Below are 16,511 nucleotides of genomic sequence, written 5' to 3' on the forward strand. Positions count from 1 at the left end.
GCACTGCCTATTTCATTTCATTTTTATTACTTTTTTAATGTCAAATTCCTCTCTTTGGCGCTGCAATTTCAGTACTCTGGACAGCGGCGGAAATGAAACAACATCACCTTTTCCCGATTGGTCCGCTCCAGGCCAGCAACAAATCCGGTTTTTTCTCCATCTCCAGGCCGTGAGTGTGTGTGTGCAGCTCGTGTTGGAGGCTGGTAGGGCAAAATCGGCGCGAGCAGAAGGGTTTGTGCAAGAAATAAAAAAACGAACATCACGTGATCGATTTTTACGCACAACTCTAGCATTAGAAGGAAGATATTCTTTGCCACCAAACCAGATTTGAACCCATACGCTTGATCAATTTTCTCAATGCAGCTGAAACCATAGGATGCTAGTAAGACACGGAGGAATTTTAGCTACGTGGTGAACGAGAGGTAAGGTCTTTTACCACCCCACCCAGATCAATTCATTGCAATTATACAAAGTCTAGGTATTGTGATTAGTTGTAATGCAAAACGGCTATGCGGTACATTTCAAAGATGTAATTTTAGTCCGTGTGCACAGTTTGACCTGCTCGGTGTCCGGATGTAGGAGCAGTGGGGCTGAAGGACGCTCCCGATGCACAGTGTCCTAGTGTTAGCATCTCTTCGCCCTAACACTAGAAAACCATCTTAGCCTCCTAAGCCTCTAGAAAGCGAAGACATAAACTGTGAATGGCCAGTGCTTTGATTTGTGCAAAGCAGTTGTCCTGCTGTGTTAAACAGGCCATTTCCTGTAGCTTTGGTTTGCAGCATCCTTGAGCCACATCTCTACAATCACCCTCATTTTACAAGATGTTACTTTGGATTTCAGAGGATTTCAGAATCACACCTCTGCTTGACAAAAATTGTTTTCCTAAAGAGGGTGAATTATATTGCCAATCACGACTGGGGCCTGGGCCATTTCTCATGCACATCCCAAGTGTGCTACATTGCTATGCATGTAGCAGGTGTGGAAACACTCCTGAATCCTTTAATTATCCTGATTTTATTACACTAGTAGTATTTTGGATTTTTATCACTGTAAGTTGAGTTGCGAAAGTGTGCTATAATTGAAACTAGATTAAAAATAATGATAATTTATCAATGCTCAATTAATGAAACTGAGATTACCAGTGTCCTATAAGAAAGGAAGCACAATTTTGTTCTGGCCCTGAGATAGTCATCAGAGAATGATTTGTCCTGATCAACTTGTGCTTGATATGGTTTAGGCTTCTTTTTAATTAATTAATTAATTAATTTGGTTGGTTTGTTTCTCATTTAAGCACTTCCTCTATCCAGAAGCTCTTTATTTGGCTTGTTTTCTTTTTGCAGTTTTGTCTTCAGGAAGCCAAGCTGAAATTTGCATCCTATCACTCACGAAAAACACCGAAGGATCGTCATGGCCGGTAAGCTTTCACATTAACTATTGATTCACTCCTCATGAGCTGACTGCTTTATAGCATTGTTGTAAATGTGCAATATACAATAGGATACTACAGACCTATTCATCTAATTGTGTTGTATTTTAGAAAACAACTTTCCCCCACTGCCGCGGTTCATTCCCCTCAAGCCCTGCTTCTACCAGGACTTCAATGAGATCCCAGACCAGCACCGAACCATGTGCAAACGCCTCTACTATCTATGGATATGTGAGTCTTGAGTTAATAAAGCTATTACTTATGTTATATATCTCTTGTGCTTATTGATAAAAGTGAGCAGTTAGCAGTGGTTAGATAGATAAATGACATGGTACTTCACTAGTGAATTTTGAACTGTAAAATGGCCCCTACCGAAACCATCTGTTTCATTTAGTTTAGTTGTTTATTTGAGTAGTAAACATTCTGCTCAAAAGGAATGAGCTGACGCAAGAAGCTTATGAGCGCCCACCCCCAAACTATCCGCTATTTATGTTGTATGTTCCAATGTCTTTTCATTAGCTGTTCATCGCATGTCCTTTTTTTTTGTCAAGGTTCATCCTTCATATGAAACTCTAAATGTAAGGTTTGTCCAAAAGTAGGCTTGGTATTAGTGAACTTTTTGTTCATTAGTCTGTAGCTGCCTATTAGAAGAGGTGGAAAAATAAAGTAAAATGTGTAATGCTTAAGTGCTATGGCACTATTGTAGTAAAACACGACTCTTTATAAGGAAGCCAGCATGCGCAGACTGCAGGTGGCCCGATGATGCGTTGCGTGTTCTTTTGAGGATGCCAATTAAGTGCCACAGAAATGTTTGTCAATGCCAGAGTCCACACTTTACAGGCTGTGCTATGGACTTTGATGTACAGCTTTCTGTTATATGTAGACTGAACATGTTTGAAAAAGAAATAATAGTGTCCCTCACATATATTAAAGGGAGTGCGACACGTCATCAGTCTGACCTGTGGAGACATTGGCATGATTGTCTTTTAAAATGCCTTTTTATTTAAATTGAATCGACTACAATTACTACTAGTTCAACAAAAGAACACAAAAAAACATGCACAGAAGGCTCCTTTTCACGATCCTGGCTAAAAATTGCCGAAGGATGAGACGAATCCCTACATTGACAAAAAGGGATCTTTTCACAATCGATCATGGGGCGATAGTGGCCGTAAGTGTTACCCTTTTGACCTGATCGTATCTTGTCCAGAATCTCCCAAAACACATACTGCCATGTACTTACTCTGAGTATTTTTACTGTAATCTGATACTTCCACCTCTGCCCTTTAGTGATATATCTAATTGTGTAGAAAAATCCTAAATCTTCTATAATGCTATATAATATTGTTCTTCCTTTACTTTTTTCGTAATACATTTTTGGGGTCGTCTTTAATTACCTTTTCCACTGACAGTGAATAGTGCCACTCTGGCGGTGAATCTGATTGGCTGCTTGGCGTGGATGTGTGGTGGAGGTGGAGCAACTAACTTTGGCATGGCCTTCCTCTGGCTCCTCCTCTTCACGCCCTGCTCCTATGTGTGCTGGTTCAGGCCCATCTACAAGGCTTTCAAGTGAGCTGTTTTTGATACCCATGAAGGACCTGTCGTTTTGTTGATAGAGAGTTATTTTTAATTCTGGTCATATTCTCTTGCAGGACTGACAGCTCTTTCAACTTCATGGCTTTCTTCTTTGTATTCATGGCTCAAGTTGTGATCAGTATCATTCAGACAGTCGGGATCCCGGGATGGGGCGTGTGGTAAGTGCAATGCAACATCCAGCCCTCATTTTACTCATGTCTTTTATGTTACATCCGCTATACAAATTGTTGCAATTCCAGATTTATTGCAGATTGAAGTGCAACAAATGCAAGACTTATTTTCATAAAGACAAAACAAGAATAAAGACATCTTACATACAAGGGATAATAAAAATAAAGATGACACTGTCCACTGTGTATTGGATCTGAGGACTGAACTAACCTACCTTTCTCTCTCTTCGCACCTAGTGGCTGGCTGGCGACCATCACGTTCTTTAGCACCAACATTGGCTCAGCCGTCGTCATGCTGATTCCGACCCTTATGTTCACTGCAGTCTCTGTGCTCTCCTTCATCGCTCTTTCAAAGGTGACCTAAAATGCTACTGGAACTGTAAAAACATAAAGAGGCGCTCTTATCTGTACACTTCTGTGCAAACTATACTGGTAACTTAAAAAATAAATTGCCACAATATATGAATAGTCTGAGCAAGAACAAGTTATAACTTTGTCCATGACTAGATCCTTTATCACTGTGATATACATAGAAAAAGGTTTTTATACTCATTTTTACCAGGTTTTGTGAACAGAGCGTTTCAGGGAACCTGAAAATCTTAAATGTTACCAGATTGGACCACAAAAAGACTTATGGCTTTAAAGCAGTACTTTCCATAGTCCCTCTGGGGGTAATACAAGTGTTAATGGGAGGATTTGGAGGGTCATCTCCCCCTGGTGTCTCTGGCCAGACAACCACACTTCAACTTCCCTGTCTCTTGGTCGGAGGCCCCAGTACACACCAATGGAATCACGAAAAAGAAGCTAACGGGCAAAGTTAACTGCGCTGCTAGCGCCACTTAAACAGTCTTTACAGTTTCCCTAAAGTTTTAGTGAAAAAAATATCTCCATGGTGTAATTGGATGTACAATATCCCTCTCTCCCTTCGTCTTTTCTGTCAATGTAGTATTTACTCTCACGGACAATTAATGAGTAAAAAACGTAACATGCTACAACACCTGTAGTGGTGCTTATGGCCTCAAGGGGTATGAGTTACTTAGTACTGCTTTAACATTTGTTTAATGAACTCTTTTAGGTCCACAACTTCTACCGTGGCAGCGGTGGGAGTCTGGGTAAGGCCCAGGAGGAGTGGACCACTGGGGCCTGGAAAAACCCTCACGTCCAGGCAGCAGCGCAACAGGCTGCAGTGGGAGCGGCACAGGGCGCCATGCAGCAGAACCAGTACTCTGCAGCTCCCACCTACAACTACGACGAGCCAATGTAGGACAGTGGAGCCGAGTGGGAGAGATAAAAAGGGATCAATTAGGAATTCAAAATTAGGTGCCCTTCATTTCCACACCATTCACAAAGAACAATAGGTTGTATTCATGTTCATCATAATATTCTTTAGGCCTGGACATAAAGAAGAAGGGGCAGGAAAATGTTTCATATCCAGATATCCCCGTGTTGATAAAAATATGCATTTTAAACAGAGAAAGGACGGTTTTGATTGGATCTCTGCACCTGAGTTTAAACAACATAATTAAGAATGAAACTCACACTTTAAACTATAAGCCGCCAAAAGCTAGTCTTCTTTTGTAATGTCAAATTCACAAGAAACTGAGAAAATCCAGTTTTTGTTTTTTTCTTTTGTGATCAAGTTTTATTAAGTTGTGCATCTTTCAATACTTAACACATCATATCCATGGGCGGCACAATTTTTATACTTTTTTTGTGACAATGGGTCAATTAAATAAGCATTTTAAGTAAGCATACAGTTTCATGTACAATTTAAAGAAAGAAAGAAACAAAACATTAAAATAAAAAGAAAAACACACTCACGCACTCCCCACATCTCCCCTGCTGTCTGGGCATGGTTAAAAGACATTTTTTAAAGGCAATCAAACAACACAGGTAAACAAGAACATACAGCCAGATTTGCTGATTTCCTCTGTCAGTGATATCCACAGAAATAGCATTTAATACATAAAGTTATGCTTTAAACAGAGAGTATATTTAGAATACATATAATTATGTACATTCATAGATATCAATAGTAAAGGCAATTGACTTTTCAGTCCCACATGACCAAACAAATGATAAATATATGCAGTATTCATAATATACTGTGTGAATGTTTTTTTTTCATCTTCTCTTGAATTCTTCTTGTGATCCTGGTGCCTCAGTGAAAATCTCTTTATTAATATCTGACATTTTGCCTGCCCCTAATCTCAAATAAACACCACAGGCCAATAGGAGCTTGTGATGTTTACAGCCAATCAATATTGTTCTTTACAGAATAACATATTCTATATAAATGTATTTTGACATGTGTGGTGACTCGTGTCCGACATCACACCCCTGAGAACAACCTTTTAATTTGTTCATTGTAATGTGTTGTATGATGCAGCTAGCTATTGCTGTAGAGTGTAGACAGTTCCTTAAGCTTAAAGCTTTATCAAAGTGTTCAGAAGTGGTCGACTGACCTCTGTGTCCTAAAATGCATTTGAGGGTTTAGCAATAGCCATATTCTTCTTATAATGAGCTTCCATTTCCAAATCAAACTAGGTAAAATGACCAAATAGGGTGTAATGACAACAAAAGGGATGGCATTGACCAACAAATGTCTCTTCATCATATAATAGTGTGTTTACATCTCAGGAACCATGTACTTTAAAAGCCCCTATAGTCTTAATGTTATATGTACAATTTGTTCCCACTTTTTGAATGCGAGGCATGTCGGGTCTTTTTCTTTGTTTTAACAGATCAGGGTGGTACTCTCGATACATTACCGCACTTAATTCTTGACCAATTCAAGAAGCAAATGCAAAAGTTGAATTTCGATTATTTTTTGATAGACATTCCAGTTTGTACAGGTCATAAAACAGAGGAACCAAACATGTCGACGTACAGTAAATATTTTCATTGGTGTTGATGGTGGCAGTGTTGTGCGATGGATGTTTTCCCCCTTTGAAAACTCTCCCACTAAGTGTAACTCCCGAAAAGACTGAAAATCAGGCCTTAGCGTGTAACTTTGTGGCTGTTGGTGTTACTCCATTACAATTAGGTGTAAATGACGAAGATATATAGAGAAAAATACATTTAATTCACTTCTTAATGAAGATAAGATGAACGAGAGATTATTGTGCGTAGCCCCCTGTGTAGCTTGATGTGTCCAGAGTTTTTATTTCAAACCTTAAAATTCACTAAATGTACTTGACTTGAAACTGAAGTGAAGATATGTGTCTGAACGGTACTTTTTTGAAAACGTGAGTCGTCTCATCGGGTTGTGATAGTGTGGTATTTTAATAGACAGTTGTTTTTCATTTCTCGGGTTGTGTTTTTTTGTTGGTTTTTTTAAACCTATTTTCCATGTGTTTTGGATGGTCTGTGTGTGAGTGTGAAGCAGTTCTCTGTGTCTCTTCATGGCTGTGGATTAGTTAGTGTTTTTATTTTGTTTTATTTGTCTATTTCTTATTTTAAGCGACAGTCTAGTATTCTGTATATCTGTGAAACCTTTGAGTAGAGACTTTATTCCAAGATAACTGACGAGGAGAAGGAAACAGGAGCAATGACACTATTTACTATATCTTTATGAATGTCCCAGTCTGGTGGGATATAAAAAGTGTTCCACATGTGCCATGACTCCTGTGTGCTTCTCCAGGTCGAGACTAGTGTGGTGTCTCTATTTGGAAAGAATAAATCACCTCTGGAAAGGTTTAACAACTTTTGCACAACTCTAAACTGCATCGTTCTTTATTTTTTAAAATCTTTGTGTCGTCATTTAGATTTGGTTTATAAATTATGATCAATCCAAGCAGAGTAATACTAACAAAGGTTTGACCGTATTACGATTGTCAGAAGGATTCAAAACTTGTTACTTCACCAGCACACAGTATTTATGAGCTATCATGTTTTTGCAATTTAGTAAATGCGCAGGGCTTTCGGGTGGGTAATCAATGTGCACTATTGATTTTCTGTGTGAAGTAACATTAATGGTCCATGGTGCGTTTGGGACCATAGGATGTACTGTACATATAGCACAGTTATAAAGTGTTTATTGCTGGAGTGTAGTCATATGCCAATACATTGTGCACCAATGAGGAAGAACATTATGACCACAAAATATTCAGGATTGTAATTCTTCATGGCTCCTGGTGAATACATGGCTCTAAACAAAAAAGCAGAAATCAAGCAGAGAATAGCTTAATCCGTGATAGGGCGTGAGAGCATCTTCAGTCTCCTGCGTCCCTCAAAAGTCGTCCAAGAAAAGGACACGGCCACTTTACAGTAGGCCAGGTCATAATGTTTTGCCTGATTGGGGTTTTGTTCCTGCATTTTCCTTTCCATGCATCAAAGCTTCACAAGACGGCCCCTGTCAAATCCCCTTAACTGTATGTTGTACTATAATATGAGTCGTGTAAATGTATGCCATGGATAAACACGTCGAAGGAACATGTTTGGAATGAAGAAGCTCCATGAGTGAACTCCATGAGTGAAGTAAATGAGGAATACTTTTTTTGTGTATTACTTTTGTATTATTTGGTCTTATCCTTATAGTAATTAAATAGTTCTTGTTGCAGTCTTGTCGTTGCCTTAAATGATATGTCGACTTTAAACCTAAACCTTCAGCTCGGTGCTCAATAACCAATATCATGGCCTTCAATACCAAAAATCTGATTTATCAAAATGTCACCTGCGGTTTTTGACACATTTTGAGGCCACGCCACAACGGCTTTAACTGCTGACTCGGTTTGTTGCATCTTTGCAGAGCAGAACAGGAAATGGCCTGTTTTCAGAACAGAAGGAATGCTTCCCGTAAACGTCATAGCAACATCGAAGTAAACACATTTGTGCATCACATTACAGAGCGAGACACAGGCACAACAACACAAGGCTTTGTCTCTCGATGTAAAGACAGTGGCTTAGATGGTCGAGTGGGAGTCTAAAGTTTCAATCCTGACGTTGTGTCCTTGGGCAAGACACGCGACTCACCTTGCCTATGCATGAATGTATGAATAGAGTGAGTTTGGTGGGTGAATAGTGAGTAATGCAATATGAAGGGAATATCTATAAAAGCGCCATATACACTCTATGCATTATTATTATTAACAAAAATAGACACATTTCAGAGTTAAAGAAGTCTATGTTATATTCTAACAGTTTAACTTTTTTTATTTGCAATGTCAAAGGTCTTTCTCCTGAATGCTATGTATCTTCCAGCCATTAATAATAGAAAGAAAAATTAGAGAGAAAAACTAACAGGTGGCTCCGGCTCCAAACCCATAATAATCCTGGATTTGTCTCTGTCTCTGAGATGGAGCTAAAAAAAAAGAGGATCAGCCAAAGATCAGACTTTTTTTTTTTTTTTTACATTTACATCAAAATCCAGCCCATTATGTCTTGAAAATTGCAGTTTTATTTAGATGGCTTTCTGCATAATAAAGCATCAAAACAACAAAGCTGCTTCAATGAAACAACTTCAGTTTAAGCTGTAGTCAGCAATTATAGTATTTAGTATAAATATCTAAATAGCATTAAGCAATGATTAAAAAGTAAAAAATAGATTTTTTTTGTCAGTGTTCTTAAGGATCCAATAAATGTACAATAAGTGCACTCTTCCCTCCTCAAACACATGCACTGTGAGCTACTTCTGCGGGGGCATGGCTGCCGTTTACTGCCAACTCCGGCGTCTATCACACATACACATGCGGCACACATGCAATAATCTTAAAATTCTTTATTTATAAACTTGATGCAAGTTTACAAATTACTGTACACATGGTCAAAATTTCTTTAAATGGAAAAAAAAACCCCAATAAAAACAAAAACCAAAGCAAACCAACAGTGCCAGAGTTTGCGATCCGTGACACTTGGTTGGCATGAAGAAATGAATGTATCAACAGAGAACGCCCGTCCAGTTTGACCATCAGTCGCAGTGTGTCCAAAAACCCAGGCTGCAATCTCTCTCGGACGTTTGGCATTGGAGGAGGACATGGTTCAGCATCAACCTTTAAGCTTAAAATCTCCTCCTCAGCTCGTGATGCTGAGTCATGAAAGAGCAGTGGGCCTTTGAATATATTGTCAGGACACTTTGCTCATCATCACGTCCTGTTATTGACCTGTGCAGGCACGTTTGTAGTCAGTTGTGCAAAATGTTATTTATTTCAGAATAATCAGACCGCATGCTGCATTGCATCTCCCAATAAAGAAGCTAACTATGCAGGTACAGTGCTTGAGTGCCCACCAAACTATACCCATTTTGTATCCTTTTTTTTGAGGGACCAATTTCACACATAATGAATCTATGATAGAAGAGACCTTTGCACTTTGCCATAGCATCCGAATATTAATGTTTGCATTGTTCTATTCAACTATGGGCAATTCACTATTTTTGAAACAAATCTCCAAACAGAAAATCCACACACGCTTTAAAGATTAAGTTCACAAACCTGCCTTATTCATCTTTTGACCTTGTTTTCAAATGACAACATTTATCATTTTACCTTAGACTGCACTGACATTCACCTTTGCATCAGTTTTTTGTTATGTGCATAGTCCCAGTATTTACAGAGATACAGTGTTAACCACTAAAGGGGCCAAGACATCTGCAATATGACAGTTAATATTAGGACTTGTCCTTAGCCTTAATTTTAAACATTAGACTCTTGAACGCAACCTATTTTACCCGAGTTGCCATTCAGACATACTGTTGCAGCCGAGTTAAAACTGCAAAACACAAACATAGAGTGGGTGTCTCTAGTATGCAGAGCAGCTACATGATTTATAATAATCTGCAAAGTTAGGTGTGGTAAATATAGGCAAAACCTGCCATGACAATATCCTCTTAAAGTGACCCCATCGGTATAATGGCAACTCACAGTAATGACGACAATCCAAAAGCATATATATAGTTTATTTATTTGTATATTTGGACAGTGACAAAATGCTTGTAACTGCCACTCTATCCTACCATGTGACTTTCCCACTTGCAAAGTCCATCAAACAGATCAAGTGAGGAATATTAAATCATTATTAATAGTTTGAGCTGACCCTTTAAAAAAGAAAAAAAAAAAAAGAAAAAGGGTAATGTGTATGTGGTTTACTTTCCTTTATAAATATAATGTTGTGCACGAGGACAGATTTACAAAGATTGGGTCACTGTCCAAATATGTTAGGACTTTACATTTCAATGAACTGGTTGGGTTAAAACTGTATCCAGATGTCATTAAAATGATTGAGACAAACCTAATGCACATATACAACTAGGGTTGGAGTTTTAATTGTTGCACCAAGTTCGCCTTTACACCTGAAGCCTTCACAGTAAAGATGTAACGATGGAGTTTCTGGGTGAAACAAACATTGAAAAGAAGGCGGCAAAAGTAGCTCTTCCATTGGACAGATGCCACAAGGTTTTTGAGATCTGAACTACTCCTTTTTTTTTTTATAGGACTAATAGGACATTTGGATTCGCTGATGTAAATGATTTGATTCAGTTTGGCCCGTTAAAACACAATGAGTGGTAAGTCATCGCAATTTAAAACATAAGCCTTAAAAAAAAATAAACATAAAATTGGCTTATGTAGTTTGTCTAGGCTGCTCAAATAATACAAAGTCAGATCACATTTCTAAAACAATATTTGTGTACCTGTTAATTTCCAAAACAAAAGAGAGAGAGAGAGAGAGAAACGTTAATAAAAAATAAACACAGATTTTGTGAGGTGTCACTTTAAGAGCTTCAGTATTTGTCCCGTTTCACATTGGGGTAACTGACTGACTGTTAATGGAGCCCAGTTTGTCAAAGCAGCAATAACAAAAAAAAAAAAAGCATTTCCCCCTTTAAGAGAAGTGTTTTTAAAAGACAAATGAGGACTCGTGGTGTGCCCTCACATCACCCACCTCTTTCCAATAATGGGAGGACAAGCAATGAGTTCTTTTCAGAAGTCTTTCCCCGAGCAAACAAACGAATACTTGAGCCGACGAGATGCTTCCACAAGTAAAGGTGATGATATAATCCCGGCGAGTCAGGGAAATTATGGTGTAAAAAAAAAAAAACAAGAAGAAAAAAAATAAAACAACGGAGATTTTGACCCAAAGACGTTTTCCCAGTGCATAGTGAAAGGAACTCCTTATCCGTCTTCTTTGGGAGGTGTGTACCAGCCTGGAAATGAAAACAGACAGTAGAACACCTGTCTCGTTTACAGACCTACACCCAACAACCCATGATGCACCGTTATCATGACATCTTTACTGCAAACTATGGATTATTCACATTAAAATCCAAACATGATCTGATCCCTCTGCCCCCTCCCCACTTATGCTTTTGATCCTGCTCTGAAAAAGTGGCTTCATAAACTTCAGAGCAAGCAGATACAGCTTCAGTTACATCTTAAAGGCTCTATAAAAGAAGTGCCTATGATGAAACTGAGATCTAAAAATCATGCTCCTACTTCACAAGCAGTCTAAAGTCCACTGAATCAGAGCACACAGTCTTAGGTTTTATTGTCGTTTTTTTACCCAGACCTCCCACCTTTTCTGACCAGGTATAAACTGATATTGTCACTTACCATTCTTTTCATGAATCTGCACAAGGGATTTGTATGACTGTTGTGCTCTGGCAAGATTGTACTGGTTCTAAAAACAAAAGAAAACAGAATGGCCTCTTATTAGAAAACTGTACCTTTCATATTCACATCGAACGTGTAACAATAACTTAAGTGTGTTCACCTTATTGGCTCCAAACTGCACCCGGGCTTTACCTTTGACCAAGGTTGCATTTATTTGCATTATGACAGATTCTATGGAATAGGCACTGCTCCAGCCCTGAAACATAGCAGTACATAGTACACCAACTGACTATAAGATAAACTCTCATGTTAAATTATTGCGTTATAAGCTGCATGACGGGATTCCATACCTGTTTAGTGAGAAGCTCCATACACAAAGCCCCTCCTCCGAGGACATAACTGAAGGAAAAGATACAAGTACATTAAACTGCTAATCTATTCACAATTGGACATTTTTCCAAAATCGTTTCATCTTATTATTAGAAAAGAAAAACTCACCCTCCAGAAAGAACAGGCGCCACTACCCGTACAAAAGGTGGGTCAAATGGAAAATTATCCTGAAAAATGATGATGAATTAAAAATGAATAAAGTTAAACGGCTCTGCAGATTTTTTTGGTCTTATTTCTTTTTTTTTTTTTACAAATTGAAATTTGTCAAATGACTCACTTTATAAGAGAAATTTAGCAGAATGTAGTCCACTCCCTCCTTTTCTTTTAAGACCTGCAAGTCACTGTGTAATGGACTATCTGGATCTACCCTGTGAACCACAGCAATGGGTCAAATATTATATTCATAACCTAAATATGACTGAATAATGATAGACTATACAGCTAAACTGAATTCACTTACGTTCTTAATTTGACGTGCCATTCATATAGGCTGTCGTTAACTAGTTCAACTGAATAAATACCTGTGAAGATACAAAGATATTTTAGGGCACTGCCAATCACCGCCAAAGCAGTGAAGTCAGTCATGTAGATACCTGTCTTATAACTCTGTGACCTGTAGATCTCCCTGAGTTCCTTCATCAGGCGGTCTGAGGCTTGCACAGAGCCAGACACAGCCCCCTGCAACAAGCCAGACTGTAAACATACAAAGTAATAGGTGGAATCACTTAACAACATATGATACTTGACACAACAAAGCTCTACAACTACAAAATGATAGGATGCTGTAGTTTGTCAGATGTTTGTCCGAGTGACAGTTTGTGTGTGTTTCGTACCATGGATGAAATTAAGTTTGTCTAGGCGCAGCTTGTTTGACTTTTTACCGTAATGCCTTGCGTAAACTGCCCACTGACATGTGTTTAGAGGAGAGTCAGCTTTTGGGGAACCAAATTTGTATGTGTGACTTAGTGCATGTCAATGAAAAGATATGTCGCTATTGTGCAACTATTGTGAGTCTAAGCTCTGCATGACATACAGCTATACAGCATCGGCAATATTGAATATACGTACATTTAAGTGATCTTGTCTCTGGTTCTTGCGGATCTTTTCCAAAATGGCAAGATTTTCTTTCTCAATGCCGTCGTCTTCAGACTTTTTCCCTTCCACAGGCTCCTCCTCTTTCATGTCGTAATGGTCCAGGTCTTGGTCCAGGTCAATGTCCTGCTGTTACAGATTGGACATACATTAATGCAACTGTTCACTGGAAGGACATATGCATAACAAAAACGTGTGACTATCTGCCTAAAGTGTATCTCAACAGGCAACAACTTTAATGGCATTAACTTCTTTAGTACTTAATAGGCAAGTCAATCCGATCACCTGTGCATCACAGGTCATCGGGTCACTGCTTTTGGACCAATTTTGACAGATGGTGCAGAACAGAAACATAAACTGCAGTAGGGAGGTGCCTGATCCAGATATCATTATCTTAATCAATCCTTGTGCTTTCTGTCCCACTATTTTTGGTATCAGCCAAAATATAATCCTTGTGAAATAATGTTTATAACGCTTTTCATTCATTAGCTCCTCATGAGAGACCAACAGGCCTGATTAGAACTATGAGGCCGTCCTTCTGTGGACCCACCACCTGCAGGAGGAGCCATAGGGGCTGGTGCAATGTGATTTGGGCAACTCCAACAGCTGCCCCCACGACCCGGAAACGGACAAGTGGAAGAAGACGGAAGATGGACGGATGGACGCTTTTCAACCAGTCAAAAAACTTAAAACTTAAACAAACCTCTGCCATTTCTTCCTCCTCCTCTTCCTCAGACGTCACCTCGTCAGAAGGCCCGTGCTGCAAAATGAAAGAAACAATGTCAGGCCATGAAACGACATGAACAAATTCAATTAGCAAACGTGTGGCTAAAGCTCACCTTTCGCTCTTGTATGATGGGGCCAGCTGGCAGCGGCTGATCCAACATTTCCACATCTGGATGTTGTGGCAGGTTGTACAGTCGACACAAGTCACATATTAGCCGCTTTAGCTGCTGAAGAAGCTGCAACAAAACAGGGAAAAAGTCACTGCAATGTTGGCGAATGCAATATCCGCATGCATTACACGTCACACATTATTCAAATTTGGTTTAGTTTAAGTTATCTTGTGGTTTAATCTGGTTTCCTTTTTGGCTACGTTCCACATTTTTTATAGCAATCAACCTTTCCCCCACATCGTTACCAACCAATACTTGGGGTTAGAGCAGCTCGAAGATTTGTTTAAAAATCAATTATCAATCGAATGAAAATGCACAATTATTATTTTTATCAGGCCCTCTGCAATGCCATTGTTGAAACTTTAACCTTTTTCTATATGGAACTTACCAATGTGCTTCCTTTTCTAACTTCTTCTAGTCGCTCCAAAACTTCAGCCAGGCTCGGGTCATCAGAGTCAACAAACCATATTGGTGGCGTAGAGGGGTACGACTCCTGGTAAACAACAGCACATTTAAAGTCAACGATTTACTTCATTAGGTTTATTAGAAGTCGAAGGCTCCCACAGACACTTATGCACACTATAACCTGCTGTGGTGCAACAAAGACACACTGCAGGACGGCGAATGTGCGGCTAAAGCTTGACTGGTATGCAGAGCTGACGGGATATGATGGGTTAACTTTACACAAAGAACTTACTAAGTATATTGTAAGAGCAGTGAGTGTTATGGTTTTTTACAGCTTTCACTATATTATAATGTTGTTTCTTTGAGGGCAATTTATTTTACTGCAATCATTACACAACAACTTGATTCCTAGACGTCCCATTAATGGACACATCATCAGTCCAAGATTCTCTCTTTAATTTCTTGTAAAATATTACTTTTACAGCAGTGCACAAGTAGGAAACAATTTGTGGGAATGTATCTCACAAATGTTGAAAAGGCAAAGAGATATTTGAATTTGATTATGTTGCTTTATTTACAAAAACAACAAAAAAGGTTGGGCTAGGTTTTATTTGAATTAAAATAAAGATTACATATTTTGCATTTAAATGTACTGCTGAGAGAGCAAATGGATGTGAAAGAAATACTCAATAGAAACTAGGGGGGGTCTGAGTTTAAATAAAAAAACAATGAGTTGAATAGTAAAAGCTTAATGTGCATTCTGCTCTGGTGAAAGGGATTTGTCATGTAAATGAATGGGCTGTCACCTTATCAGAGCAGATATCAAATGAGAGTCTAAGCCCTGCCTTTAGATGCTAGTTACAAGTAATGCTTCATAAAAAGGCATAACATGACATTTCGGTGGGAACTGGCTAAAACAATGATCTCATTGAAGTATTGATTATATTTGATTGTGTGTTGAAGTTAAAGCACCACGGAGGTATTCCGTCTACCCAAATAACACGCTGATGTAAAATAAGGTTCGTGAAAATGCAAAACACAGGGTTGACTGACGAGATGCAACAACGCAGTAGAGGAGTAGCCTTCTTTACTGTGTATAGGCTCAGACATGTTCATTGCCAAACTTTGACAAAACAATTTTGATAACGTCTGCAGATGTCTTAATGTGATGAAATAACACACGATGGCCAAAATCCGATCCGATCGAGAGTTGCTGCTGTCAAAGCCATAAGAGCAATTATAACGCAGTTATTTAGCTAACAAGCAGAGCTGAGCTAGCGGTATCATTACACTCACAGACGGGGCTACTAGCAAAATCTGCCGCGACGTCGTTCACAATCGCCGTTTAATTTAGCACTTTTAGCGCAGATGTAGCATTACAGCTTCATCGAAATGCTAATCCATCCATCACTTTCAAACCCAGTTGTTAATGGTTCAATAAATAACAGAAATAGCCAGTTTAATCGCAGTTGATGGTAAACACGGAACCAGCCGCGCAGTGATGTCTGGTTAGCAGTGCGCAGAGCTGGCCTGGACTCACCGTAATGTTGCAGTGAATGATAAGCAGCTTCTCTCCTGTTACGTTGAATTGGCAACTAAGTTCATCTGGTTTCCAATCGATTATTCTGAATCGCTCGTGATTTGGGTCAAAAATTGACTCCAAAAACTTCAATTCGGCCTTCAGCCCCGACACCGACATCTTCTGCTCATCGCACTCAGCAGCAGGCCGCGGGCAGAGGGGAAGTCAGGGCGGAGTGCGGCCGCGCAGTGGAGCTGCTCCACGGATCTCGCACGTTAGCGTGAGAACAACAACAAAGGGCTGAGCATCAGAGGAGCCCGTCTGCCCCAAAATCAGCTTTCACTCCACTTCTACAAAATAACACAGTGTTTGTTTATTTTTAGTTATTATTATTTGTTTGTATTTAACACCAGCCCACTTTTTTTTTAAAGAACTTTGATTACAACGTTTTTAAAATGAAACCAAGTTAGT

General features: G+C 39.1%; 2 protein-coding genes across 5 annotated transcripts; one reads left to right on the forward strand and one right to left on the reverse strand.

Annotated features, from left to right (window-relative positions):
• The first annotated feature begins 160 nt into the window (after positions 1 to 160).
• On the forward strand, positions 161 to 7,753 carry scamp5a (secretory carrier membrane protein 5a). The gene is made up of 7 exons (XM_079567497.1): positions 161 to 422; positions 1,341 to 1,414; positions 1,538 to 1,657; positions 2,839 to 2,995; positions 3,079 to 3,180; positions 3,430 to 3,547; positions 4,268 to 7,753. Exons 2-7 carry the CDS (start codon positions 1,408 to 1,410, stop codon positions 4,454 to 4,456), a joined length of 693 nt encoding a protein of 230 aa, XP_079423623.1. The 5' UTR covers positions 161 to 422; positions 1,341 to 1,407; the 3' UTR covers positions 4,457 to 7,753.
• On the reverse strand, positions 6,924 to 16,321 carry LOC306971269 (ubiquitin-conjugating enzyme E2 Q2-like). 4 transcript variants are annotated; one of them, XM_079567496.1, is made up of 13 exons: positions 16,062 to 16,321; positions 14,505 to 14,609; positions 14,060 to 14,182; positions 13,924 to 13,980; positions 13,197 to 13,346; positions 12,722 to 12,806; positions 12,589 to 12,649; positions 12,406 to 12,496; positions 12,237 to 12,295; positions 12,089 to 12,137; positions 11,899 to 11,994; positions 11,739 to 11,805; positions 6,924 to 11,332 (listed from the first exon to the last, which is right to left on the reverse strand). In XM_079567496.1, the coding sequence occupies exons 1-13, from the start codon at positions 16,218 to 16,220 to the stop codon at positions 11,301 to 11,303; spliced, it is 1,134 nt and encodes a 377-aa protein (XP_079423622.1). In that variant the 5' UTR covers positions 16,221 to 16,321; the 3' UTR covers positions 6,924 to 11,300. The 4 variants fall into 4 exon arrangements, with proteins under 4 accessions (XP_079423622.1, XP_079423620.1, XP_079423619.1 ...); XM_079567494.1 differs by having other exon boundaries at positions 12,722 to 12,821; XM_079567493.1 differs by having other exon boundaries at positions 12,722 to 12,821; positions 13,197 to 13,349; positions 16,062 to 16,319.
• Between the last annotated feature and the right edge of the window lie 190 nt (positions 16,322 to 16,511).

This window comes from Gobius niger, assembly GCF_951799975.1.
Source record: "Gobius niger genome assembly, chromosome: 12".
NCBI lineage: Eukaryota > Metazoa > Chordata > Actinopteri > Gobiiformes > Gobiidae > Gobius > Gobius niger.